A 25,527-nucleotide genomic window follows, 5' to 3' on the forward strand; every position below is an offset into this window, starting at 1 on the left:
GCGCCGCCGGCCCCGCCCCGCGCTCCGCCCACGCCCCGCCCCCAACACCGCAGCCGTGAGGAAACTGCAGCTTTATTGGGAACCGCGCCTGCGCGGGGCGGGGCCGAGTGGCGGGGCCGACTGTGGGCGGGGCCTGGCGCTCAGCCCCGCCCTCAGGGGCGCCTGTACAAACACGGCCGCAGGCGCGGGGCGGGGCCGAGGGGCGGGGCCTGGCGCTCAGCCCCGCCCTCAGCGGCGCTTGTACAGGCACGGCCGCAGGCGCGGGGCGGGGCCGAGGCCTGGCTGTGGGCGGGGCCGAGGGGCGGAGCGGCGCTCAGCCCCGCCCTCAGCGGCGCTTGTACAGGCACGGCCGCAGGCGCGGGGCGGGGCCGAGGCCTGGCTGTGGGCGGGGCCGAGGGGCGGGGCCTGGCGCTCAGCCCCGCCCTCAGCGGCGCTTGTACAGGCACGGCCGCAGGCGCAGCCCGGGCGCGGGGCGGCCCCGGGGGGGCCCGGTCTTGGCGAACTCCAGCAGGTAGAAGAAGGCGCTGGAGAGGTCCTGCGGGAGCAGCGCCCGGGGAGCTCTGGCCCCAGCACCACTGCCAACCCCAACCCTCCCACATTCCCGGGGTCTCCAGGAACACCAACCCACCCCAAACTCCAGCACCATGGCCCCTGGCTGCCCCCTGCTCCCCTACCCTAACTCATGCTCCTCATCCCCCGTGTGCTCCGAGTCCCAGAACCCAGATGGTCCCAGGTCCCGCACAACCACACTTTCAGACCCCAGTACCGCATACCCCACAGACCCCAGGTCCCCCAGACTCTGTAAGAAATAAGCACCACAGCCCCATTGGCCCCAGGCCCCTCAAACCTCCCCCCAGCCCTCAGCCCCACACCCCAGTGTGCCCTGGGTCCTCTCCTGTCCCCACACCCTGCCACCACCCTGGCCGCGGTCCCTGCCGGCGCCCGGCTGCGCTGCCCCGCTGCCCGAGCCCCAGGGGCGCTCTGCGGCTGCCGGGGACCAGGGGCTCCTCCTGGGGCCCCCAGCTCCCAGCGCACCCAGCGCAGAGCAGGCGTGGGGACGCACCTTGGAGACGCTCTTGAAGCCCAGCTGAGCCATGGCGTTCACAAAGGCGCGGACGTCCTCAAAGCGGCTGGCCACCTCGGCCACCAGCAGCGCGCCCCTGCGGACAGCGCGGCCCTGAGCGCGGCAGCGCGGGCAGCTCCAGTGGCACGGCCCCCCCGTGCACCCTGACACCTCCTGACGCCCCGCCCAAAGGCCAGCCCACCCCTCCCTGTGCACCCCGACACCTCCTGAACCCCCGCACCTCCTGACCCCCCGCCCAAAGGCCAGCCTGCCCCTCCCTGCACCCCGACACCTCCTGAACCCCCGCACCTCCTGACCCCCCGCCCAAAGGCCAGCCTGCCCCTCCCTGCGCACCCTGACACCTCCTGAACCCCCGCACCTCCTGAACCCCCACCCAAAGGCCAGCCTGCCCCTCCCTGCGCACCCTGACACCTCCTGAACCCCCGCACCTCCTGACCCCCTCCCAAAGGCCAGCCCGCCCCTCCCTGCGCACCCCGACACCTCCTGACCCCCCGCCCAAAGGCCAGCCCGCCCCTCCCTGTGCACCCCAACACCTCCTGAACCCCCGCACCTCCTGACCCCCTCCCAAAGCCCAGCCTGCCCCTCCCTGCGCACCCCGCCGCCCCCCGGCCCCCCACCCAGCACAGCCGGCACGCACGTCTCTGCCTACCCGGGCTTCAGCACACGGTTGGCCTCTTCCAGGATCTCCTGCAGGTTGGTGCCCATCAGCGCCAGGCAGAACACCGCGACATCCACCGACTCGGCTGCCAGAGGCACCTGTCACACGCCAACCAGGCCGCGCGCCCAGGAGCGGGAGGAGGATGGTGACGGGGCCAGGCAGCCCTTCCGCGCGCTCCCGCTCCCCAGGCCCTCGGGCTCGATGGCGCATCTTGTCCGCGGAGCCCACGGGTGGAGGTGCCCCAGTTTCCCAAACAGCCGCGTGCCCCCTCTGGCGCCCAGGAGCCCCGACCGCCCTCTCCTGTCCCCACGTCCACCCCCCAGCCCGCACCCCGCAGCGCACAGCCCCCCAGCCCCACCTTGGCCATGTCGCAGACGGTGACCAGCGGGCTGAGAGGCACCAGGTCGAAGCAGTGAACCTTGTTCTTGATGCTGCTCGCAATCTTGCAGTCACCGCACCCAAAATCTGCCACCACGAGCGAGGCTGGCCTGGCGGGGGAGGGAGCTCAGGACACCCCTCCCGCTCAGCAGCCCGGGTCCCCGGTCCGCCCGCTCACCGGCGCCGCAGGCAGCGGATGATGCGCTGCACGGGGTTCTCCGGCCAGCGCCCCACTTGCCGGGCGAAGCCGCGGTGGTAGATCTCGAAGGCCTCGGGGTCGCTCTGGAAGAGCCGCGCTGCGTCGCGGCTGCTGGACGTGTAGAGCTGCTGGTTGATGTAGCGGAACCGGGCGCCCAGCAGCCGCTCCTCCATCCGCGCCCGCAGCGCCGCCGAGCGCCCCGAGCCCGCGCCGGGCAGCGCCGCTCCCGCGCCCCGCGCCCCGCCGGGGCCCGCCCGGGGCTCGTTCTGCGGCCGCCGCTTGTTCCCGCGCTGCCTCCCGCCCGGGCCCCGCGCCGGGGGCTCCGCGCTCGGCCGGGGCCGCTCAGCCGACGCGCCTGGGGGGCCGAGAGGGACGTCAGGGCGGCCGGTCCCGGCTCCCGCCGCGGCCCCGCAGGCCCGGCCGGCCCCGCCGCAGGGCGGCCCCGGTACCTGTGTCCGGGCGCTGCCCGCTCCGCGGCGGCTCCCCGGGCCCGGCCGGCCGCCCCTCCGCCGCCGCCCGCTGCCCGCCGGCCCGTCTCCGCTTCCCGGGCCGCCTGCCGGGCTCGGCCGCGCTGTGTCCCGGCGGCCGCCGACGCCGTTTCCCCGGTGCTGCGGCGGCGCCCTGCGGAGGGCGAGGGGCCGGTCACCTCCCCCGCGCCCCGGACCGGCCCGGCCCCCCGCGCGCACTCCTTACCGGCCGGCCCGGGCCCTGCGCCCCGCCGTCCCGCTGCTGTTCCGCGAACATGGCGCGGCGGCCGCGGGGCTCGCCCTGCGGAGGGCGAGGGGCCGGTCACCTCCCCCGCGCCCCGGACCGGCCCGGCCCCCCGCGCGCACTCCTTACCGGCCGGCCCGGGCCCTGCGCCCCGCCGTCCCGCTGCTGTTCCGCGAACATGGCGCGGCGGCCGCGGGGCTGCCCGGGCCGGGAGCCGCAACCACGACCGGTGCCCACGTGCGCCCGCCGGGCGCCCAGAGCGGCCGCGACAGCACCCGCGGAAGTAACGCCCCCTGCGGCCCGGAGGCCGAGCAGCCCGGCGCGGTTCGCTCCGCCCGCTGCCCGGCTCGCCCCCCACACCCGGTTCGCCCCGCCCACACCCGGTTCGCCCCGCCCACACCCGGTTCGCCCCTCCCACACGCGGTTCGCTCCGCCCACACCCGGTGCGCCCCGGCCGGTGCCCCCGCTCCCCGCCCAGGGCTCGTGCCGGTGCCGCCGCGCCCGGTGCCGCCCCCGCCGCTGCCCGCGCGCCCGCGGCCCCCGCCCGCGGCGCGGAGCCGGAGCCGGAGCCGGAGCCGGAGCCGGTGCGGCGGGCGGCCGGCAGGGGGCGCTGGCGGCGGGCGGCCCGGGGCGGAGCCCGCGCGCTGCCCGCTCCCCCGAGCCGCCGCCCTGCGCCGCCGCCGGAGCCGGTAAGGGCGGCCGGGCCGGGCCGGGCCGCGCTGGGCTGGGCTGGGGAGGAAGCGGGACCGGGCTGCGCGTGGGCGCGCACAAGGCCGGGCGGGGTCGGGCTGGCGCGGGCGCGGGTCGGGACCGAACGCGGTGGGGAGGGACGGGGCCGGTCGCGGTCAGTCCGGGCTGGGCCGGGCCGGGGGCTGAGGGGCAGCGGCCGGGGCCGGGCTGGGCTGGGACAGGCTGCGAACGGGGCGGGACTGGGGCGGCAGGGCTGGGCTCGAGCAGGCTGGGCTGGCCCAGGTGTGGCGGGAGCTGGGCAGGGGCTGGGCCGGGCCTTAGGCCGGGCCTGGCCTTGGGCTGGGCGATGGGTCTTGGGTCAGAGCTCCTGAGGACCGGGGCGGGCAGCGCGGGGTGGCCCGGGGCTCTGCATCGTGGGGACGGGGGCAGCGCGGGCTCAGCGGGGCAGCGTGGCCACTTGGCCGCGGGGGGTGGATGCCCCTCGGCTCGGGCAGGGCAGGGGCTGGGCCACTGGCAGCCTGGCCGGGGCCAGGGCTGGTGCGGGGACAGCGCGGCACCCCGGGCCGGGCAGGGACACGCTGCAGGGCAGCGGGGACAGCGCGGCACCCCGGGCCGGGCAGGGACACGCTGCAGGGCAGCGGGGACAGCGGGGCACCCCGGGGCAGGCAGGGACACGCTGCAGGGCAGCGGGGACAGCGGGGCACCCCGGGCCGGGCAGGGACACGCTGCAGGGCAGCGGGGACAGCGGGGCACCCCGGGCCGGGCAGGGACACGCTGCAGGGCAGCGGGGACAGCGGGGCACCCCGGGCCGGGCAGGGACACGCTGCAGGGCAGCGGGGACAGCGGGGCACCCCGGGCCGGGCAGGGACACGCTGCAGGGCAGCGGGGACAGCGGGGCACCCCGGGCCGGGCAGGGACACGCTGCAGGGCAGCGGGGACAGCGGGGCACCCCGGGGCAGGCAGGGACACGCTGCAGGGCAGCGGGGACAGCGGGGCACCCCGGGCCGGGCAGGGACACGCTGCAGGGCAGCGGGGACAGCGGGGCACCCCGGGCCGGGCAGGGACACGCTGCAGGGCAGCGGGGACAGCGGGGCACCCCGGGGCAGGCAGGGACACGCTGCAGGGCAGCGGGGACAGCGCGGCACCCCGGGGCAGGCAGGGACACGCTGCAGGGCCGGCAGCGGGGACAGCGGGGCACCCCGGGCCGGGCAGGGACACGCTGCAGGGCCGGCAGCGGTGGCAGCGCGGCACGAGTCCCGCGGGGCTGGGGCAGGATGGGGTGTCGCTGGGGTCCCGTCCCCTGGTCCTGTCCCAGCTGGCGGTGACAGATCTGGTCTGGGGGCAGCGCTGCCCGCCCTGGGGCGCTGGCGGGACCCGCAGCACGTCGGCCGAGGCCCGGGGCAGGGCTGCTCCGTTCTCCGCAGCGGGTGAGCGGGAGCGGGGCCGGTGCTGCCCCGGCGGTGCCAGAGCTGCTCCTGGTGCCCGTGGGGCTCCCCGGGGCTCCAGGCCACGGGGCGGGTGTCCTGTGTCCCCGCCCCGCGGAGCCGGCCGGGCCATGCGGTGCCCGCGGGGCCAGCCAGCCCGGCAGAGCGGGCGGGGTCCCGCTGCAGCGGGGCGAGCACCGGCCGGGGGCTTCGCGCTGGGTCTGTCCCTGCACTACGGGACCCTCGGAGGGCAGCCCCGCATCCCTGCCTGGTGCCTCAGCACCATGTCCCTGCCCGGTGCCGCTGCCCCGCGTCCCTGCCCGGTGCCGCTGCCCCGTGTCCCTGCCTGGTGCCTCAGCACCATGTCCCTGCCCGGTGCCACAGCCCCGCGTCCCTGCCCGGTGCCACAGCACCATGTCCCTGCCCGGTGCCACAGCACCATGTCCCTGCCCGGTGCCGCTGCCCCGTGTCCTTTCCCGGTGCCGCTGCCCCGCGTCCCTGCCCGGTGCCACAGCACCATGTCCCTGCCCGGTGCCGCTGCTCCGTGTCCTTTCCCGGTGCCGCTGCCCCGTGTCCCTGCCCGGTGCCGCTGCCCCGTGTCCCTGCCCGGTGCCGCTGCCCCGTGTCCCTGCCCGGTGCCGCAGCCCCCGGGCAGGAACGTGCGTGCGGGGCGCTCGGGCGGTGCAGCCCTGGCTCTCGGTGACACGGCTGCTGTCAGCGTGGCAGATGGACCAGGCCGAGCGCTCTGGGCTGGCTCTGGCCCGGGCTGTCTGTCGGTTACAGTGCAGAGAGGGGGAGCCTCTGGACCTGTGGGGTCCCAGCGTCTCGAGTGGGACGCTGTGCTGAGCTCAGCCAAGCTGGGTCAGAGCTGGGACCGGCGGGTCTGCGGAGCTGTGGGTGCCACGCGGGGCGGTGCTGGGGCCCCCCCGCCCGCTCCCCGGGCGATGCGGGCACACGGGCCCGGCTGGGCCCGCAGATAAGCCCGCGGATGCCAGATCTGCTTCCTGCGGGCTGATGGAGGCGGCCGGGAGCTTCCCCTCCGTCCCCAGCCCGGCTCCGTCCCCAGCCCGGCTCCGTCCCCAGCCCGGCTCCGTCCCCAGCCCGGCTCCGTCCCCAGCCCAGCCCGTCCCCAGCCCGGCTCTGTCCCCAGCCCGGCTCTGTCCCCAGCCCAGCCCGTCCCCAGCCCAGCCCGTCCCCAGCCCGGCTCTGTCCCCAGCCCGGCTCTGTCCCCAGCCCGGCTCTGTCCCCAGCCCAGCTCTGTCCCCAGCCCGGCTCTGTCCCCAGCCCAGCCCGTCCCCAGCCCAGCCCGTCCCCAGCCCGGCTCCGTCCCCAGCCCGGCTCTGTCCCCAGCCCGGCTCCGTCCCCAGCCCAGCCCGTCCCCGCGGGTTTCCGCAGGGCTGCCGAGGGGGGCTCGCAGGGCTCCCGACCCGCTCCCAGGAGCCGCCCCAGCAGAGGGGCTGCGGGAGGCGGCGTCCCGGCCCCAGCGCCGCGCGTGGAAAGGGGCAGGAGCGCCGCGCCGCAGCGGGACCCGCGTCCTCACCCCCCCCCCCGCAGCGAGAGCCGCGATGGACGACATCTTCACGCAGTGCCGAGAGGGCAACGCGGTGGCCGTGCGGCTCTGGCTGGACAACACCGAGAACGACCTGAACCAGGGGTGAGCGGGACGGACCCGCCGGGGCCGGGGGCGCTGGATGGGACCGGGGGCGCTGGACGGGGCCGGGGGCGCTGGCCGGGCCGGGGGCGCTGGCGGGGCCAGGGGCGCTGGATGGGGCCGGGGGCGCAGGCGGGGCCGGGGGCGCTGGATGGGGCCGGGGGCGCTGGATGGGGCCGGGGGCGCTGGATGGGGCCGGGGGCGCAGGCGGGGCCGGGGGCGCTGGATGGGGCCGGGTGCGCTGGATGGGGCCGGGGGCGCTGGATGGGGCCGGGGGCGCTGGCGGGGCCGGGGGCGCTGGATGGGGCCGGGGGCGCAGGCGGGGCCGGGGGCGCAGGCGGGGCCGGGGGCGCTGGCCGGGGCCGGGGGCGCTGGATGGGGCCGGGGGCGCTGGCCGGGCCGGGGGCGCTGGATGGGGCCGGGGGCGCTGGATGGGGCCGGGGGCGCTGGATGGGGCCGGGGGCGCTGGCCGGGCCGGGGGCGCTGGATGGGGCCGGGTGCGCTGGATGGGGCCGGGGGCGCTGGATGGGGCCGGGGGCGCTGGCCGGGCCGGGGGCGCTGGATGGGGCCGGGGGCGCTGGATGGGGCCGGGGGCGCTGGCCGGGCCGGGGGCGCAGGCCGGGCCGGGTCTCGTTTCCGCTGCGTGCGCGGGGCGGGGGGCGGGATTGGGCCCCTCCCGCCGGAGGAAGTTACCGCATCGCTGAGGCACGAGCGCGGCGCGTCCTGCAGCCGCTTCCTCGGCCGCGGCTGCACAGGGCGCGGGTGGCGCGGCGGGGAGCGGCCCCGGCCCGGGTGACACTGACCCGGCCCCGGGTGACTCTGACCCCGGCCCCGGGTGACACTGACCCCGGCCCGGGTGACACTGACCCGGCCCGGGTGACACTGACCCCGGCCCCGGGTGACACTGACCCGGCCCCGGGTGACACTGACCCGGCCCGGGTGACACTGACCCCGGCCCCGGGTGACACTGACCCGGCCCCGGGTGACTCTGACCCCGGCCCCGGGTGACACTGACCCGGCCCCGGGTGACACTGACCCGGCCCCTCCCGGCAGCGGTGCCGCTGCTCCCGCTCTCACGGGAGCCGGGCTCTGTCAGGGCTGACCCGCGCCCTGCCCCACATCTCCCCCACGGCGCATCCCCTGCCCCGGAGCTCCTGCGAGCCCCCGGCAGCGTGCCCAGGCCGGCACGGGGCTCGGGCGGAGCTGCCCGCACCGACGGCCCCTCAGGGCCACGGCAGCGCCTCCCGCGCTCGTGCTGCCCGGCGCCTCCGGCGCGCCTGCCGGTCCCTCCGTGCTCCGGTCACACCGGGCCGGCCGCTGGTGCGTGAGGGACAGGGGCTGCTGGCGCTCGCTGGGCGCCTGTCCCAGGGAACCTGCCTGGGGGCAGCTGGCCCGCCTGTCCTCCTGTCCTCCTGCCCTCCTGTCCTCCTGTCCTCCTGTCCTCCTGCCCTCCTGTCCTCCTGCCCTCCTGCCCTCCTGCCCTCCTGTCCTCCTGTCCTCCTGTCCTCCTGCCCTCCTGCCCTCCTGTCCTCCTGTCCTCCTGTCCTCCTGCCCTCCTGCCCTCCTGTCCTCCTGTCCTCCTGTCCTCCTGTCCTCCTGCCCTCCTGCCCTCCTGTCCTCCTGTCCTCCTGCCCTCCTGCCCTCCTGTCCTCCTGCCCTCCTGTCCTCCTGCCCTCCTGTCCTCCTGCCCTCCTGCCCTCCTGCCCTCCTGTCCTCCTGCCCTCCTGTCCTCCTGTCCTCCTGCCCTCCTGTCCTCCTGCCCTCCTGTCCTCCTGCCCTCCTGCCCTCCTGTCCTCCTGCCCTCCTGTCCTCCTGTCCTCCTGCCCTCCTGTCCTCCTGCCCTCCTGTCCTCCTCTCCTGCCTGTCCTCCTGTCCTCCTGTCCTCCTGCCCTCCTGCCCTCCTGTCCTCTTGTCCTCCTGCCCTCCTGTCCTCCTGTCCTCCTGTCCTCCTGTCCTCCTGCCCTCCTGTCCTCCTCTCCTGCCTGTCCTCCTGTCCTCCTGTCCTCCTGCCCTCCTGTCCTCCTGCCCTCCTGTCCTCCTGTCCTCCTGTCCTCCTGTCCTCCTGTCCTCCTGCCCTCCTGTCCTCCTGTCCTCCTGTCCTCCTGTCCTCCTGTCCTCCTGCCCTCCTGTCCTCCTGCCCTCCTGCCCTCCTGCCCTCCTGTCCTCCTGCCCTCCTGTCCTCCTGTCCTCCTGCCCTCCTGCCCTCCTGCCCTCCTGTCCTCCTGCCCTCCTGCCCTCCTGCCCTTCTGTCCTCCTGTCCTCCTGTCCTCCTGCCCTCCTGTCCTCCTGCCCTCCTGTCCTCCTCTCCTGCCTGTCCTCCTGTCCTCCTGTCCTCCTGCCCTCCTGCCCTCCTGTCCTCTTGTCCTCCTGCCCTCCTGTCCTCCTGTCCTCCTGTCCTCCTCTCCTGCCTGTCCTCCTGCCCTCCTGTCCTCCTGCCCTCCTGTCCTCCTGTCCTCCTGCCCTCCTGTCCTCCTGTCCTCCTGCCCTCCTGTCCTGCCCTCCTGTCCTGCCCTCCTGTCTATCCTGTCCTCCTGCCCTCCTGTCCTGCTGCCTGTCCTGCCCTCCCGTCCTCCCTGCCTCCTGCCTGCCCTCCTGCCCACCTGTCCTGCTGCCTGTCCTGCCTGTCCCGCCTGTCCTGCCTGTCCCGCCTGTCCTGCCCTCCCGCCTGTCCTGCCCTCCCGCCTGTCCTGCCTGTCCCGCCTGTCCCGCCTGTCCTGCCCTCCTGCCCGCAGGGAGGTGCGGGGCTGGTGGGGACACTGCGGGAGCAGATCGGTCACCCCGCAGGGAGGTGCGGGGCTGGTGGGGACACTGCGGGAGCAGATCGGTCACCCCGCAGGGAGGTGCGGGGCTGGTGGGGACACTGCGGGAGCAGATCGGTCACCCCGCAGGGAGGCGCGGGGCTGGCGGGGACACTGCGGGAGCAGATCGGTCACCCCGCAGGGAGGTGCGGGGCTGGTGGGGACACTGCGGGAGCAGATCGGTCACCCCGCAGGGAGGTGCGGGGCTGGTGGGGACACTGCGGGAGCAGATCGGTCACCCCGCAGGGAGGCGCGGGGCTGGTGGGGACACTGCGGGAGCAGATCGGTCACCCCGCAGGGAGGTGCGGGGCTGGCGGGGACACTGCGGGAGCAGATCGGTCACCCCGCGGAGCCGCAGGGCCGGGGTGCGCCCCCGCCAGCCTGGGTCTCCTTTTAAGGCCGCCCGGTCTCCTCCTCCCTTACTTGGGCAGGAGCAGCCGAGCAGGCCGGGGAGGATCCGGCTCTGCCAGCGCTGGTCCGGGGCGGGGAACACGGGCTGCTGGGGGCTGCCCTACCCCTAAACCCAGCGGAGAGACACCCAGCCTGTCCCTGTCCCTGTCCCCGCTCAGCCTGTCCCTGTCCCTGTCCCCGCTCAGCCTGTCCCTGTCCCTGTCCCCGCTCAGCCTGTCCCTGTCCCTTGGCCCCGCTCAGCCTGTCCCTTGGCCCTGCTCAGCCTGTCCCTGTCCCCGCTCAGCCTGTCCCTGTCCCTGTCCCTGTCCCTGTCCCTGTCCCTGTCCCTGTCCCTGTCCCTGCTCAGCCTGTCCCTGTCCCTGCTCAGCCTGTCCCTGTCCCCACTCAGCCTGTCCCTGTCCCTGTCCCCACTCAGCCTGTCCCTGTCCCCACTCAGCCTGTCCCTGTCCCTGTCCCCGCTCAGCCTGTCCCTGTCCCTGTCCCTGTCCCTGCTCAGCCTGTCCCTGTCCCTGTCCCTTGGCCCTGCTCAGCCTGTCCCTGTCCCCACTCAGCCTGTCCCTGTCCCTGTCCCCACTCAGCCTGTCCCTGTCCCTGTCCCCGCTCAGCCTGTCCCTGTCCCTTGGCCCCGCTCAGCCTGTCCCTTGGCCCTGCTCAGCCTGTCCCTGTCCCCACTCAGCCTGTCCCTGTCCCCACTCAGCCTGTCCCTGTCCCTGCTCAGCCTGTCCCTGTCCCTGTCCCCACTCAGCCTGTCCCTGTCCCTGTCCCTGCTCAGCCTGTCCCTGTCCCCGCTCAGCCTGTCCCTGTCCCTGTCCCCACTCAGCCTGTCCCTGTCCCTGTCCCCGCTCAGCCTGTCCCTGTCCCTGTCCCTGCTCAGCCTGTCCCTGTCCCTGTCCCCACTCAGCCTGTCCCTGTCCCCGCTCAGCCTGTCCCTGTCCCTTGGCCCTGCTCAGCCTGTCCCTGTCCCTGTCCCCACTCAGCCTGTCCCTGTCCCTGTCCCCGCTCAGCCTGTCCCTGTCCCTGTCCCCGCTCAGCCTGTCCCTGTCCCTTGGCCCTGCTCAGCCTGTCCCTGTCCCCACTCAGCCTGTCCCTGTCCCTGTCCCTGTCCCCACTCAGCCTGTCCCTTGGCCCTGCTCAGCCTGTCCCTGTCCCCGCTCAGCCTGTCCCTGTCCCTGTCCCCACTCAGCCTGTCCCTGTCCCTTGGCCCTGCTCAGCCTGTCCCTGTCCCCGCTCAGCCTGTCCCTGTCCCTGTCCCTGCTCAGCCTGTCCCTGTCCCTGCTCAGCCTGTCCCTTTGGCCCCACTCAGCCTGTCCCTGTCCCCGCTCAGCCTGTCCCTGTCCCTGCCCCTGCTCAGCCTGTCCCTGTCCCAACTCAGCCTGTCCCTGCTCAGCCTGTCCCTGTCCCCACTCAGCCTGTCCCTGTCCCTGCTCAGCCTGTCCCTTTGGCCCCACTCAGCCTGTCCCTGTCCCTGTCCCTGTCCCTGCTCAGCCTGTCCCTGTCCCTGTCCCTGCTCAGCCTGTCCCTTTGGCCCCACTCAGCCTGTCCCTGCTCAGCCTGTCCCTTGGCCCGTCCCCCGGGCTCGCAGCCGGTGCGTTGGCGTGTGGGCACAGGGTGCCACGTCCCGCCGCGGTGCCACGGCAGCCCTGCCCGCGCTCGGCCCCCCGGCTGAGCCGCCGCCGTGGCCCTGCAGGGATGACCACGGGTTCAGCCCGCTGCACTGGGCCTGCCGCGAGGGCCGCGCCAGCGTGGTGGACATGCTCATCATGCGGGGGGCGCGCATCAACGTCATGAACCGCGGCGACGACACGCCGCTGCACCTGGCCGCCAGCCACGGCCACCGCGACATCGTGCAGAAGGTGCGTGTCCCCGCTGTCCCTCGCGCGGCCCCCCCTTGGCGCGCCCCAGGGCGCGGTGCTGGGGCCAGAACCCGCTCCGGCTCACCGGGCCCGTCCCCGGCGCAGCTGATCCAGTTCAAGGCGGACATCAACGCGGTGAACGAGCACGGCAACGCGCCGCTGCACTACGCCTGCTTCTGGGGCCACGACCAGCTGGCCGAGGTGAGGGGCGCAGGGCGGGAGGGGGCGCAGGGCGGGAGCCGCGTGCGCGGGGACGCTGGGGACTGACCCCCGGCTGCTCTCTCTGCCCTCAGGACCTGGTGGGCAACGGCGCCCTGGTCAGCATCGCCAACAAATACGGCGAGACGCCCATCGACAAAGCCAAGACCCCGCTCAGGGAGGTGCTGAGAGGTAGGAGGGTCCCATCCTGACCCACAGCCCGGCTCCCGCCGCGGCGCCGCGCTCCTCAGCGAGCTCCCTGTGCCCACCCCCCGTGCCCCCCTCCCCGTGCCCACCCCCCGTGCCCCCCTCCCCGTGCCCCCTTCCCATGCCCACCTCCCCATGCCCCCTCCCCGTGCCCCCTCCCCATGCCCACCTCCCCGTGCCCCCTCCCCGTGCCCCCTCCCCGTGCCCCCTCCCCGTGCCCCCTCCCCGTGTCCCCCTCCCCATGCCCCCTCCCCGTGTCCCCCTCCCCGTGTCCCCCTCCCCATGCCCCCTCCCCGTGCCCCCTCCCCGTGCTCCCTCCCCGTGTCCCCCTCCCCATGCCCCCTCCCCGTGTCCCCCTCCCCGTGTCCCCCTCCCCGTGCCCCCTCCCCGTGTCCCCCTCCCCGTGCCCCCTCCCCGTGCCCCCTCCCCGTGCCCCCCTTCCCGTGCCCCCCTTCCCGTGCCCCCCTCCCCGTGTCCCCCTCCCCGTGTCCCCCTCCCCGTGCCCCCTCCCCGTGCTCCCTCCCCATGCCCCCTCCCCGTGTCCCCCTCCCCGTGTCCCCCTCCCCATGCCCCCTCCCCGTGCCCCCTCCCACGTCCGTGTGTCCGCAGAGCGCGCCGAGAAGCTGGGCCAGAGCCTCACCAAGATCCCCTACAAGGACACGTTCTGGAAGGGCACGACCCGCACGCGGCCCCGTAAGCGCTGAGCCCCGGCGGAACGGCCGAGCGCGCGGCAGCTCCTGGGGACGGGAAGGGAAAACGGCCCCTCCGGGCGCTGGAAACCCCCTCCCCAGGGCTCCTGGCGCAGCGGGTCCCGCTGGAACCGCCTCCCGTGCGGACTCCGGAGGAGGCTCCGGGAGCCACACGCGTCTCCTTTTGTGACAGGGAACGGGACTCTCAACAAACTGGCCGGAATAGACTTCAAGCAGCTGAGCCTGAGCCAGAGACTGAACGAGAACCAGTCGGGCGAGGTGCGCAGGCCGCGCGGCGACGGGAACCCTGCCCCGCGGACCCCGCTGCGAGCGGAACCGGGACACGGCGCTCGGGGGCTCCGGCGTCCCGGCGCGGCCGGCCCGCGGGGCAAGCGCTGCCTGGCGCCGGTGGCCACGGCTCGCTCCCGCGACTTGCCGTGACCCGAGGGTCCCGTGGGGCTGGGGGGGCTTGGGGACCGCGCGTGTGCCGCGGTGACCGGCTCCGTGTCCCCGCAGCTCTGGAAGGGGCGCTGGCAAGGCAACGACATCGTCGTCAAAGTGCTGAAAATCCGGGACTGGACGACCCGGAAGAGCCGCGACTTCAACGAGGAGTACCCGAAGCTGCGGTGAGCGCCCGCGCCGCGGCTGCGCAGGCTGCGGCGCCCGGGGACGCCCGACGGCGCCAGGGGGGCGGGCAGCTCCCCCTGCTCAGGGCTGCGCTTCCCCCGCAGGATCTTCTCTCACCCCAACGTGCTCCCGGTGCTGGGCGCCTGCCAGGCCCCCCCGGCCCCCCACCCCACCGTCATCAGCCACTGGATGCCCTACGGCTCCCTCTACAACGTGCTGCACGAGGGGACAAGTGAGTGCTGCCGGGGCCGCGGGGCAGAGCGCCGTCCCCCCTCCACAGCTTCTCCCCGTGTGTTTGGGGAGCGGGGACCCCCAGCTGCAGCGGCAGGCTGGGCTGCCGTGCGCACGCCCTCCTGCACCCGCGCGCGGAGCCCGACAGCGTCACCCACCCCGCGGTGGCATCACCCCTCACGTGGGCCCCTCGCCCTCGTGTCGCCCCCTCACGTCCCCCCCTCACGCCCGTGTCCCCCCCTCACCCCCGTGTCCCCCCCTCATCCCGTGTCCCTGCCCCGCAGACTTCGTGGTGGACCAGACGCAGGCGGTGAAGTTCGCGTTCGACGTGGCGCGGGGCATGGCGTTCCTGCACACGCTGGAGCCGCTCATCCCGCGCCACCACCTCAACAGCCGCAGCGTGATGGTGAGTGCGGCGCCGCGGCGCGTCCCGCGCCAGGCAGGGCCGCTCCCAACCCCGCTCTCCGCAGATCGACGAGGACATGACGGCCCGGATCAGCATGGCCGACGTGAAGTTCTCCTTCCAGTGCCCGGGCAGGATGTACGCGCCCGCCTGGGTGGCGCCAGAAGGTGAGTGAGTGCCCGGAGCCGGTCCCCGCCCCTCGGCCCCCCCGCCCCGCTCAGCCCCGCTGGTCCTGCAGCCCTGCAGAAGAAGCCGGAGGAGATCAACCGGCGCTCGGCCGACATGTGGAGCTTCGCGGTGCTGCTGTGGGAGCTGGTGACGCGCGAGGTGCCCTTTGCAGACCTGTCCAACATGGAGATCGGCATGAAGGTGAGGAGAGGGCCGGGAACGCCCACGGGCGTGACGGGCGGAGCTGCGGAGCCGGGGGGCCGAGGAGAGCCCCCGCTCCTGCTCCTGCGCTGGGGCTCCCGATCCCGTCCTGCTCCGGGCTGGAGCCGGTTCCTGATCCCGTCCTGCTCCTGTGCTGGGCTGGGGCCGGTTCCTGATCCCGTCCTGCTCCCGCGCCGGGCTGGGGCCGGTTCCTGATCCCGTCCTGCTCCTGTGCTGGGCTGGGGCCGGTTCCTGATCCCGTCCTGCTCCTGCGCTGGGCTGGGGCTCCTGATCCCGTCCTGCTCCCGCGCCGGGCTGGGGCCGGTTCCTGATCCCGTCCTGCTCCTGCGATGGGCTGGGGCCGGTTCCTGATCCCGTCCTGCTCCTGCGATGGGCTGGGGCCGGTTCCTGATCCCGTCCTGCTCCTGCGCCGGGCTGGGGCCGGTTCCTGATCCCGTCCTGCTCCTGCGATGGGCTGGGGCCGGTTCCTGATCCCGTCCTGCTCCTGCACCGCGCTGGGGCCGGTTCCTGATCCCGTCCTGCTCCCGCGCCGGGTTGGGGCCGGTTCCTGATCCCGTCCTGCTCCCGTGCTGGGGCCGGTTCCTGATCCCGTCCTGCTCCGCCCTGCTCCCAGGTGGCCCTGGAGGGGCTGCGTCCCACCATCCCGCCCGGCATCTCCCCACACATCTGCAAGCTGATGAAGATCTGCATGAACGAGGACCCGGCCAAGCGCCCCAAGTTTGACATGATCGTGCCCATCCTGGAGAAGATGCAGGAGAAGTAGGCGGGGAGGCGCCTCCCGCCGCTGCCACGCTTCCCTCCCCGCCCCCCAAGTGCCTTTCACCCCAGTGCCAAGGGGAGCCGGGAGCGCCCCCACCCTGAGCCGGCCACGGACACGGTACAGACACCACTGCCCCCCCGGAGCTGCCCGCAGCCCTCGGACCGCAGCCCCCGGCTGGCAGCACCAGCCCCCCTGGTTGGCAGCACCAGCCCCCCCGGCTGGCAGCACCAGCTCCCCCGGCTGGCAGCACCAGCCCCCAACTGGCAGCACCAGCCCCCCCGGCTGGCAGCACCAGCCCCCCCGGTTGGCAGCACCAGCCCCCCCGGCTGGCAGCACCAGCCCCCAACTGGCAGCACCAGCCCCCCCGGCTGGCAGCACCAGCTCCCCCGGCTGGCAGCACCAGCCCCCAGCTGGCAGCACCAGCCCCGGCAGCTGCGGGCACACACCGAGGAGCCGCAGCCCCTCGCGCGGCTGGGGGGGCTGTGTCCCGGCCCCCCCAGCGCAGCTCACTGAGTCTGGCCCCGGTCCCCGGTCCGCGCGCCCGCTGCGCCCCGCACCGCCCCAGCTTCGCGCTTCACCGTCACTGTTTCCATCCGGGCCACGTGGAACAGCCGCGGCACCACAATAAACGTTTGTTATGAGACCCGGCTGCTGGGGGTGTCCCCGGGAAGGGAGGGCTGAGCGGGGCCGCTGACAGGTGCCCTGTCCCAGGCTCCGGGTCTGCGCCCGCCCCCGGTGACGACGGAGCCGGGTCTGTGTGCGCAGGGCCCGGCGCTGCCCCTGCAGCGGCAGCGGGACGCGGGGAGGAGGAGGAGGGCTGGGCAGTCCCGGTCCCTGCGCTCCCTGCATCCCCGGGCTGGGAAATGCCCTCCTGGAGCTGCAGACAGAGCACCCGGAGCCCCCCGGGCTGGGAAATGCCCTCCTGGAGCTGCAGACGGAGCATGCGGAGCCCCCCAGGCTGGGAAATGCCCTCCTGGAGCTGCAGACGGAGCACGCGGAGCCCCCCGGGCTGGGAAATGCCCTCCTGGAGCTGCAGACGGAGCACGCGGAGCCCCCCGGGCTGGGAAATGCCCTCCTGGAGCTGCAGACGGAGCATGCGGAGCCCCCTGGGCTGGGAAATGCCCTCCTGGAGCTGCAGACGGAGCACGCGGAGCCCCCCGGGCTGGGAAATGCCCTCCTGGAGCTGCAGACGGAGCACGCGGAGCCCCCCGGGCTGGGAAATGCCCTCCTGGAGCTGCAGACGGAGCACGCGGAGCCCCCCGGGCTGGGAAATGCCCTCCTGGAGCTGCAGACGGAGCACCCGGAGCCCCCCGGGCTGGGAAATGCCCTCCTGGAGCTGCAGACAGAGCATGCGGAGCCCCCCGGGCTGGGAAATGCCCTCCTGGAGCTGCAGACGGAGCACCCGGAGCCCCCCGGGCTGGGGGTCCAACACCCCTCTGCACCCGCTCCCCCGCACCGGCCCCGGGCGCAGCGCTGGTGCGGCGAGCGGAGCCGGCGGCGCAGCCCCGCGCCGCGGCACACCGGGACACACGGAGACCTGCCGGCCATTTAATGGCACCGAACTAACGCGAGAAAAGCTCCAGTGACAACCCCTCAGTCTTTATGTGAAGTAATGCGGCTTTTTCACGTTGATGCCGTATTCCGCAAGCGCTGGCGTCAGGTCTTCCATGGTCAGCGTGTATTTCTTATCCTGCGGGGACAGGGAGGAGCGTCAGACGCGGCGAGGCCGACGGGCGCTGCCGTGCGCTCCTCCAGACCGCGTGGGCTCCGGGTTCCCCACGAGCCGCGGGGACCGGCGCGTCTCGACGCCACACGCAGCCGCACGCCAGCGCGGGGCCGTCACCGGCTCCCGAGCACCGGCCACCGGCTCCCGAGCGCCGTTCACCGGCTCCCAAGCGCCGTGTGGTGTGTGTGCTCTGTGCCCTCGGCTGCTCCGCGCACAGAAACGCACCGAGCGTTGCTCAATGCCATGAATCACATCACCCCCGTGAGGCCCCGGAACACAGACAATGACCGGGAGAACTTCCAGGAACTATCACAGAATCCCAGAACCACAGAATGTCAGGGGTTGAAGGGCCCTGGAAAGCTCATCCAGTGCAATCCCCCCCCGGAGCAGGAACACCCAGATGAGGTTACACAGGAAGGTGTCCAGGCGGGTTGGAATGTCTGCACAGAAGGAGACTCCACAACCCCCTGGGCAGCCTGGGCCAGGCTCTGCCACCCTCACCCCCAACAAGTTGCTTCCCATCTTCCAGCAGAACCTCCTGTGTTCCAGTTTGCACCCATTGCCCCTTGTCCTGTCACTGGTTGTCACCGGAAGAGCCTGGCTCCATCCTCCTGACACTCCCCCTTTCCATATTGATCCCATGAATGAGTCCCCCCTCAGTGTCCTCTTGTCCAGCTCCAGAGCCCCAGCTCCCTCAGCCTTTCCTCACACGGGAGATGCTCCACTCCCTCCAGCATCTTGGTGGCTGCGCTGGACTCTCTGCAGCAGTTCCCTGTCCTGCTGGAGCTGAGGGGCCACAACTGGACACAATACTCCAGGTGCATCACTACACGTCTGCTCCCGTTTCTGTTCCTCTCCCAGCAGCAGTCGAGGCCGCGGCACAGGGAGCCCGCGGGGCTGCAGAGCCCTGCTCGACGAGGTGCGCGTAACCACACGTTCTGGGAGCCCGTCAAAGCATTTCCACCAGCTCCACTGCCCGCCTCATTCTCCCCAGCCCGCCTTTCACAACGTAACTTATCGGGGAGCACGCTGACCCTGCAGGAGCACAGCGGGTCCAAGGCTGTCTCCAGCGCAGCCATGGCAGCGAGCGCGGCGCCCGCAGCCCGGAGGACGCCCCCCCCGCCGTCCGTGCTCCGCTCACCTTGCTCTTGTTGCGGGAGCTGCCCGAGGCCGTCCCCTTCATCTTGCAGTGCTGCAGCGCGTCGTTGGCGATGTCGGAAATGAACTTCTGCGCGGCCAGAGAGATCAAGCGGATGCTGCGGCAGAGAAGGGACAGTCCGGACAGAGCACGGAGCCCGCGGACCCAGGAACGCCCACCGGAACTATCGCACCCCGCACAGGGTCCTGAGGCCGCGCTCTGCCCCACCCGCTGTCACTTACATGCGTGGGTCAGAGGCCTCGAATCCTGCTCTGTTGAGGTAATAGCCCGTGACAGCGTCTGGGATCTGCGCAAGAGAAAAGCCGGAGGAGCTCAGCTTCCCTGTACGCAGCCTGTCCCATGGCAGCCTGTCCCATGGCAGCCTGTCCCTGCACGCAGCCTGTCCCATGGCAGCCTGTCCCTGTACGCAGCCTGTCCCATGGCAGCCTGTCCCATGGCAGCCTGTCCCCATGGCAGCCTGTCCCCGTGTGCAGCCTGTCCCATGGCAGCCTGTCCCATGGCAGCCTGTCCCCATGGCAGCCTGTCCCCGTGTGCAGCCTGTCCCCATGGCAGCCTGTCCCATGGCAGCCTGTCCCTGTACGCAGCCTGTCCCATGGCAGCCTGTCCCCATGGCAGCCTGTCCCATGGCAGCCTGTCCCATGGCAGCCTGTCCCATGGCAGCCTGTCCCATGGCAGCCTGTCCCTGTACGCAGCCTGTCCCCATGGCAGCCTGTCCCATGGCAGCCTGTCCCATGGCAGCCTGTCCCATGGCAGCCTGTCCCTGTACGCAGCCTGTCCCCATGGCAGCCTGTCCCATGGCAGCCTGTCCCTGTACGCAGCCTGTCCCCATGGCAGCCTGTCCCTGTACGCAGCCTGTCCCCATGGCAGCCTGTCCCCATGGCAGCCTGTCCCTGTACGCAGCCTGTCCCCATGGCAGCATGTCCCATGGCAGCCTGTCCCTGTACGCAGCCTGTCCCCATGGCAGCCTGTCCCTGTACACAGCCTGTCCCCATGGCAGCCTGTCCCTGCACGCAGCCTGTCCCCATGGCAGCCTGTCCCCATGGCAGCCTGTCCCATGGCAGCCTGTCCCCATGGCAGCCTGTCCCATGGCAGCATGTCCCATGGCAGCCTGTCCCCATGGCAGCATGTCCCATGGCAGCCTGTCCCCATGGCAGCCTGTCCCATGGCAGCATGTCCCATGGCAGCCTGTCCCCATGGCAGCCTGTCCCATGGCAGCCTGTCCCCATGGCAGCCTGTCCCATGGCAGCATGTCCCATGGCAGCCTGTCCCCATGGCAGCATGTCCCATGGCAGCCTGTCCCCATGGCAGCCTGTCCCATGGCAGCCTGTCCCATGGCAGCATGTCCCATGGCAGCCTGTCCCTGTACGCAGCCTGTCCCCATGGCAGCCTGTCCCTGTACACAGCCTGTCCCCATGGCAGCCTGTCCCTGCACGCAGCCTGTCCCCATGGCAGCCTGTCCCCATGGCAGCCTGTCCCATGGCAGCCTGTCCCCATGGCAGCCTGTCCCATGGCAGCATGTCCCATGGCAGCCTGTCCCTGTACGCAGCCTGTCCCTGTACACAGCCTGTCCCTGCACGCAGCCTGTCCCTGTACGCAGCCTGTCCCATGGCAGCCTGTCCCTGTACGCAGCCTGTCCAATGGCAGCCTGTCCCCATGGCAGCCTGTCCCATGGCAGCCTGTCCCATGGCAGCCTGTCCCCATGGCAGCCTGTCCCATGGCAGCCTGTCCCCGTGTGCAGCCGGTCCCTGTACGCAGCCTGTCCCATGGCAGCCTGTCCCCATGGCAGCCTGTCCCATGGCAGCCTGTCCCTGTACGCAGCCTGTCCCCATGGCAGCCTGTCCCATGGCAGCCTGTCCCCGTGTGCAGCCTGTCCCCATGGCAGCCTGTCCCCGTGTGCAGCCTGTCCCCGTGTGCAGCCTGTCCCTGTACACAGCCTGTCCCATGGCAGCGTGTCCCCATGGCAGCCTGTCCCTGTACACAGCCTGTCCCATGGCAGCCTGTCCCATGGCAGCCTGTCCCCGTGGCAGCCTGTCCCATGGCAGCCTGTCCCATGGCAGCCTGTCCCTGTACGCAGCCTGTCCCCATGGCAGCCTGTCCCTGCATGCAGCCTGTCCCTGCACGCAGCCTGTCCCCGTGTGCAGCCTGTCCCCGTGGCAGCCTGTCCCTGCACACAGCCTGTCCCTGTACGCAGCCTGTCCCATGGCAGCCTGTCCCCGTGGCAGCCTGTCCCTGCACACAGCCTGTCCCCATGGCAGCCTGTCCCATGGCAGCCTGTCCCATGGCAGCCTGTCCCATGGCAGCCTGTCCCCATGGCAGCCTGTCCCTGTACGCAGCCTGTCCCATGGCAGCCTGTCCCATGGCAGCCTGTCCCTGTACACAGCCTGTCCCCATGGCAGCCTGTCCCATGGCAGCCTGTCCCCATGGCAGCCTGTCCCATGGCAGCCTGTCCCCGTGTGCAGCCTGTCCCTGTACACAGCCTGTCCCCGTGGCAGCCTGTCCCATGGCAGCCTGTCCCCATGGCAGCCTGTCCCCATGGCAGCCTGTCCCTGTACGCAGCCTGTCCCTGTACGCAGCCTGTCCCCATGGCAGCCTGTCCCCATGGCAGCCTGTCCCTGTACACAGCCTGTCCCCATGGCAGCCTGTCCCTGTACGCAGCCTGTCCCCATGGCAGCCTGTCCCCATGGCAGCCTGTCCCTGTACACAGCCTGTCCCCATGGCAGCCTGTCCCTGTACGCAGCCTGTCCCCATGGCAGCCTGTCCCCATGGCAGCCTGTCCCATGGCAGCCTGTCCCATGGCAGCCTGTCCCCATGGCAGCCTGTCCCCGTGTGCAGCCTGTCCCATGGCAGCCTGTCCCCATGGCAGCCTGTCCCATGGCAGCCTGTCCCATGGCAGCCTGTCCCATGGCAGCCTGTCCCCATGGCAGCCTGTCCCCGTGTGCAGCCTGTCCCATGGCAGCCTGTCCCATGGCAGCCTGTCCCATGGCAGCGTGTCCCCATGGCAGCCTGTCCCATGGCAGCGTGTCCCCATGGCAGCCTGTCCCATGGCAGCCTGTCCCATGGCAGCCTGTCCCCGTGTGCAGCCTGTCCCATGGCAGCCTGTCCCCGTGTGCAGCCTGTCCCCACACAGACTGTACTCTGTGCTCAGTCCATCCCCAGCACAGGCTGTCCCTGTGAGCAGCCCGTCCCCAGCGCTCAGTGTGTCCCCAGCCCCCAGCCCGTCCCCAGCGCTCAGTGTGTCCCCAGCGCTCAGTGTGTCCCCAGCCCGTCCCCAGCGCTCAGTGTGTCCCCAGCCCGTCCCCAGTGCTCAGTGTGTCCCCAGCCTGTCCCCAGTGCTCAGTGTGTCCCCAGCGCTCAGTGTGTCCCCAGTGCTCAGTGTGTCCCCAGCCCCAGCCCGTCCCATGCTCAGTGTCCCCAGCCCCAGCCCGTCCCGTGCTCAGTGTCCCCAGCCCGTCCCGTGCTCAGTGGCCCCAGCCCGTCCCGTGCTCAGTGTCCCCAGCCCCAGCCCGTCCCGTGCTCAGTGTGTCCCCAGCCCGTCCCGTGCTCAGTGTCCCAGCCCCAGCCCGTCCCGTGCTCAGTGTCCCAGCCCCAGCCCGTCCCGTGCTCAGTGTCCCCAGCCCGTCCCGTGCTCAGTGTCCCAGCCCCAGCCCGTCCCGTGCTCAGTGTCCCCAGCCCGTCCCGTGCTCAGTGTCCCCAGCCCCAGCCCGTCCCGTGCTCAGTGTCCCCAGCCCGTCCCGTGCTCAGTGTCCCCAGCCCGTCCCGTGCTCAGTGTCCCAGCCCCAGCCCGTCCCGTGCTCAGTGTCCCCAGCCCGTCCCGTGCTCAGTGTCCCCAGCCCCAGCCCGTCCCGTGCTCAGTGTCCCCAGCCCGTCCCGTGCTCAGTGTCCCCAGCCCCAGCCCGTCCCGTGCTCAGTGTCCCCAGCCCGTCCCGTGCTCAGCGTCCCAGCCCCAGCCCGTCCCGTGCTCAGTGTCCCCAGCCCGTCCCGTGCTCAGTGTCCCCAGCCCGTCCCGTGCTCAGTGTCCCCAGCCCCAGCCCGTCCTGTGCTCAGTGTCCCCAGCCCGTCCCGTGCTCAGTGTCCCAGCCCCAGCCCGTCCCGTGCTCAGTGTCCCCAGCCCCAGCCCGTCCCGTGCTCAGTGTCCCAGCCCCAGCCCGTCCTGTGCTCAGTGTCCCCAGCCCGTCCCGTGCTCAGTGTCCCCAGCCCGTCCCGTGCTCAGTGTCCCCAGCCCGTCCCGTGCTCAGTGTCCCCAGCCCCAGCCCGTCCCGTGCTCAGTGTCCCCAGCCCGTCCTGTGCTCAGTGCCCCCAGCCCCAGCCCGTCCCGTGCTCAGTGTCCCCAGCCCGTCCCGTGCTCAGTGTGTCCCCAGCCCGTCCCGTGCTCAGTGTCCCCAGCCCGTCCCGTGCTCAGTGTCCCCAGCCCCAGCCCGTCCCGTGCTCAGTGTCCCCAGCCCGTCCCGTGCTCAGTGTCCCCAGCCCGTCCCGTGCTCAGTGTCCCAGCCCCAGCCCGTCCCGTGCTCAGTGTCCCCAGCCCGTCCCGTGCTCAGTGTCCCCAGCCCGTCCCGTGCTCAGTGTCCCCAGCCCCAGCCCGTCCCGTGCTCAGTGTCCCCAGCCCGTCCCGTGCTCAGTGTCCCCAGCCCCAGCCCGTCCCGTGCTCAGTGTCCCCAGCCCGTCCCGTGCTCAGTGCCCCCAGCCCCAGCCCGTCCTGTGCTCAGTGTCCCCAGCCCGTCCCGTGCTCAGTGTCCCAGCCCCAGCCCGTCCCGTGCTCAGTGTGTCCCCAGCCCGTCCCGTGCTCAGTGTCCCCAGCCCGTCCCGTGCTCAGTGTCCCAGCCCCAGCCCGTCCCGTGCTCAGTGTCCCCAGCCCGTCCCGTGCTCAGTGCCCCCAGCCCCAGCCCGTCCCGTGCTCAGTGTCCCCAGCCCGTCCCGTGCTCAGTGTCCCCAGCCCGTCCCGTGCTCAGTGTCCCAGCCCCAGCCCGTCCCGTGCTCAGTGTCCCCAGCCCCAGCCCGTCCCGTGCTCAGTGTCCCCAGCCCGTCCCGTGCTCAGTGTCCCCAGCCCGTCCCGTGCTCAGTGTCCCCAGCCCGTCCCGTGCTCAGTGTCCCCAGCCCCAGCCCGTCCCGTGCTCAGTGTCCCCAGCCCGTCCCGTGCTCAGTGTCCCAGCCCCAGCCCGTCCCGTGCTCAGTGTCCCCAGCCCCAGCCCGTCCCGTGCTCAGTGTCCCCAGCCCGTCCCGTGCTCAGTGTCCCCAGCCCCAGCCCGTCCCGTGCTCAGTGTCCCCAGCCCGTCCCGTGCTCAGTGTCCCCAGCCCCAGCCCGTCCCGTGCTCAGTGTCCCCAGCCCGTCCCGTGCTCAGTGTCCCCAGCCCCAGCCCGTCCCGTGCTCAGTGTCCCCAGCCCGTCCCGTGCTCAGTGTCCCCAGCCCCAGCCCGTCCCGTGCTCAGTGTCCCCAGCCCGTCCCGTGCTCAGTGTCCCAGCCCCAGCCCGTCCCGTGCTCAGTGTCCCCAGCCCGTCCCGTGCTCAGTGTCCCCAGCCCGTCCCGTGCTCAGTGCCCCCAGCCCCAGCCCGTCCCGTGCTCAGTGTCCCCAGCCCGTCCCGTGCTCAGTGTCCCCAGCCCCAGCCCGTCCCGTGCTCAGTGTCCCCAGCCCGTCCCGTGCTCAGTGTCCCAGCCTCAGCCCGTCCCGTGCTCAGTGTGTCCCCAGCCCGTCCCGTGCTCAGTGTCCCCAGCCCGTCCCGTGCTCAGTGTCCCCAGCCCCAGCCCGTCCCGTGCTCAGTGTCCCCAGCCCGTCCCGTGCTCAGTGCCCCCAGCCCGTCCCGTGCTCAGTGTCCCCAGCCCGTCCCGTGCTCAGTGTCCCCAGCCCCAGCCCGTCCCGTGCTCAGTGTCCCAGCCCGTCCCGTGCTCAGTGTCCCAGCCCGCCCCCGCCCCCGCGCACCGTGGGGGTGTAATCCTCCAGCTGCATCAGGAAGTCGACAAGCGGCGTGGTGGACACCACCGGCTTCACGTCGCCGTTGGCCGCGCCGGGCGGCACGTAGACCCCGTTGGACATGGCCCCTTCGGGGGGGGCCGCGGCCACTGCGGCTGAGACGGGCGCTGCGGGCACAGGGCTCAGTGGGCGCCTGTCCCCAGGGCTGTCCCCAGCGCCTGTCCCCAGCGCTGACCCCAGCGCTGACCCCAGCGCCTGTCCCCAGCGCTGTCCCGGCTGTCCCCAGCGGCTGTCCCCCGCGCTGACCCCAGCGGCTGTCCCCAACGCTGTCCCCAGCGCTGTCCCGGCTGTCCCCAGCGCTGTCCCGGCTGTCCCCAGCGGCTGTTCCCAGCGGCTGTCCCCAGCGCTGACCCCAGCGCCTGTCCCCAGCGCCTGTCCCCAGTGCTGTCCCCAGCGCTGTCCCGGCTGTCCCCAGTGCTGTCCCCAGCGCTGTCCCCAGGGCTGTCCCCAGCGGCTGACCCCAGCGCTGTCCCCAGGGCTGTCCCCAGGGCTGTCCCGGCTGTCCCCAGTGCTGACCCCAGCGCTGTCCCCAGGGCTGTCCCCAGCGCTGTCCCCAGCGCTGTCCCCAGCGCCTGTCCCCAGGGCTGTCCCGGCTGTCCCCAGGGCTGTCCCGGCTGTCCCCAGCGCTGACCCCAGGGCTGTCCCCAGCGCTGTCCCCAGCGCTGTCCCCAGCGCTGTCCCCAGGGCTGTCCCGGCTGACCCCAGCACCTGTCCCCAGGGCTGTCCCGGCTGACCCCAGCGCTGTCCCCAGGGCTGTCCCGGCTGTCCCCAGGGCTGTCCCCAGGGCTGTCCCGGCTGTCCCCAACGCTGTCCCCAGCGCTGACCCCAGGGCTGTCCCGGCTGTCCCCAGCGCTGACCCCAGGGCTGTCCCCAGGTCCCAGGTCCCGGCGCGGCGCTCCCGCGGCCCCGGCCCGCGCGGGCGGTTGCGCTCGCTGCCCGGGCTCGGGCGCGCTCCTGGGCCGCGCGCCCCGCGGAACCCTCGGCGCGCAGGTCCCGTCCCCGGGCCCCCCAGCGCACGCGCCGCCCCCGCCCACCCCCGCGCGCCCCGTAGCCCGGTCACCCCGCGCGCTTACCGGGCCCCCTCCCGCCGGCCGCTCCGCCCTCGGCGCCCCGCGCCGCGCCGCCCCCCGCGCCCGGGGGCGCCCCGGGAACGCCGCTGCCGCCCGCGGCCGGGCTGGGCTTGTTGTCGGCGGCGGGCGCGGGGGCCGGCGGCGCGGGGGCGGCCGGGGCCGGGGCCGCGGGATCCGGATCGGCGCTGCCGCTCATCGCCCGACACCGCCCGCGCGGCCCCGCGCCTGCGCGCGCTTCCGGTGCCCC

General features: G+C 73.4%; 4 protein-coding genes across 7 annotated transcripts in view; 2 read left to right on the forward strand and 2 right to left on the reverse strand.

The window, feature by feature from the left end:
• Positions 1-25,527, forward strand: part of APBB1 (amyloid beta precursor protein binding family B member 1) — a 73,061-nt gene that overhangs the window by 46,122 nt on the left and 1,412 nt on the right. The window lies entirely within an intron of this gene.
• On the reverse strand, positions 57-3,311 carry RRP8 (ribosomal RNA processing 8). Of its 4 annotated transcripts, XM_082060506.1 has the most exons (9): positions 3,013-3,077; positions 2,769-2,940; positions 2,299-2,674; positions 2,101-2,230; positions 1,734-1,840; positions 1,064-1,160; positions 363-535; positions 210-260; positions 57-133 (listed from the first exon to the last, which is right to left on the reverse strand). In XM_082060506.1, the coding sequence occupies exons 1-7, from the start codon at positions 3,061-3,063 to the stop codon at positions 425-427; spliced, it is 1,044 nt and encodes a 347-aa protein (XP_081916632.1). In that variant the 5' UTR covers positions 3,064-3,077; the 3' UTR covers positions 57-133; positions 210-260; positions 363-424. The 4 variants fall into 4 exon arrangements, with proteins under 4 accessions (XP_081916632.1, XP_081916631.1, XP_081916630.1 ...); XM_082060505.1 differs by lacking the exon at positions 3,013-3,077 and adding an exon at positions 3,160-3,311 and having other exon boundaries at positions 210-535; XM_082060504.1 differs by having other exon boundaries at positions 210-535.
• On the forward strand, positions 3,619-16,003 carry ILK (integrin linked kinase). Its single transcript, XM_082043062.1, has 13 exons — positions 3,619-3,719; positions 6,699-6,798; positions 11,692-11,857; positions 11,963-12,058; positions 12,151-12,247; positions 12,872-12,955; positions 13,145-13,230; positions 13,468-13,577; positions 13,683-13,810; positions 14,094-14,215; positions 14,280-14,379; positions 14,451-14,581; positions 15,216-16,003. Exons 2-13 carry the CDS (start codon positions 6,710-6,712, stop codon positions 15,363-15,365), a joined length of 1,359 nt encoding a protein of 452 aa, XP_081899188.1. The 5' UTR covers positions 3,619-3,719; positions 6,699-6,709; the 3' UTR covers positions 15,366-16,003.
• TAF10 (TATA-box binding protein associated factor 10) lies at positions 16,897-25,495 on the reverse strand. Its single transcript, XM_082049179.1, has 5 exons — positions 25,284-25,495; positions 24,160-24,317; positions 18,469-18,533; positions 18,230-18,344; positions 16,897-17,052 (listed from the first exon to the last, which is right to left on the reverse strand). The coding sequence occupies exons 1-5, from the start codon at positions 25,474-25,476 to the stop codon at positions 16,963-16,965; spliced, it is 621 nt and encodes a 206-aa protein (XP_081905305.1). The 5' UTR covers positions 25,477-25,495; the 3' UTR covers positions 16,897-16,962.

The sequence above is a fragment of the Streptopelia decaocto genome (assembly GCF_964273445.1).
Source record: "Streptopelia decaocto genome assembly, chromosome: 1".
Taxonomy (NCBI): Eukaryota; Metazoa; Chordata; class Aves; order Columbiformes; family Columbidae; genus Streptopelia; species Streptopelia decaocto.

Coding starts and splice junctions, on each gene's coding strand:
- TAF10 (XM_082049179.1), bottom strand. CDS start 25,476: ATGAGCGGCAGCGCCGATCCGGATCCCGCGGCCCCGGCCCCGGCCGCC. Junction 18,345..18,468: donor GAGGCCTCTGACCCACGCAT/GTAAGTGACAGC, acceptor TCTCTGCCGCAG/CATCCGCTTGATCTCTCTGG. Junction 17,053..18,229: donor GCTCCCGCAACAAGAGCAAG/GTGAGCGGAGCA, acceptor CTGTCCCCGCAG/GATAAGAAATACACGCTGAC.
- RRP8 (XM_082060505.1), bottom strand. CDS start 3,210: ATGTTCGCGGAACAGCAGCGGGACGGCGGGGCGCAGGGCCCGGGCCGG. Junction 1,161..1,733: donor AACCGTGTGCTGAAGCCCGG/GTAGGCAGAGAC, acceptor CGCTGTCCGCAG/GGGCGCGCTGCTGGTGGCCG. Junction 536..1,063: donor GCTTCAAGAGCGTCTCCAAG/GTGCGTCCCCAC, acceptor CTGCTCCCGCAG/GACCTCTCCAGCGCCTTCTT.
- ILK (XM_082043062.1), top strand. CDS start 6,710: ATGGACGACATCTTCACGCAGTGCCGAGAGGGCAACGCGGTGGCCGTG. Junction 12,956..13,144: donor CACGACCCGCACGCGGCCCC/GTAAGCGCTGAG, acceptor CTTTTGTGACAG/GGAACGGGACTCTCAACAAA. Junction 14,582..15,215: donor ACATGGAGATCGGCATGAAG/GTGAGGAGAGGG, acceptor CCCTGCTCCCAG/GTGGCCCTGGAGGGGCTGCG.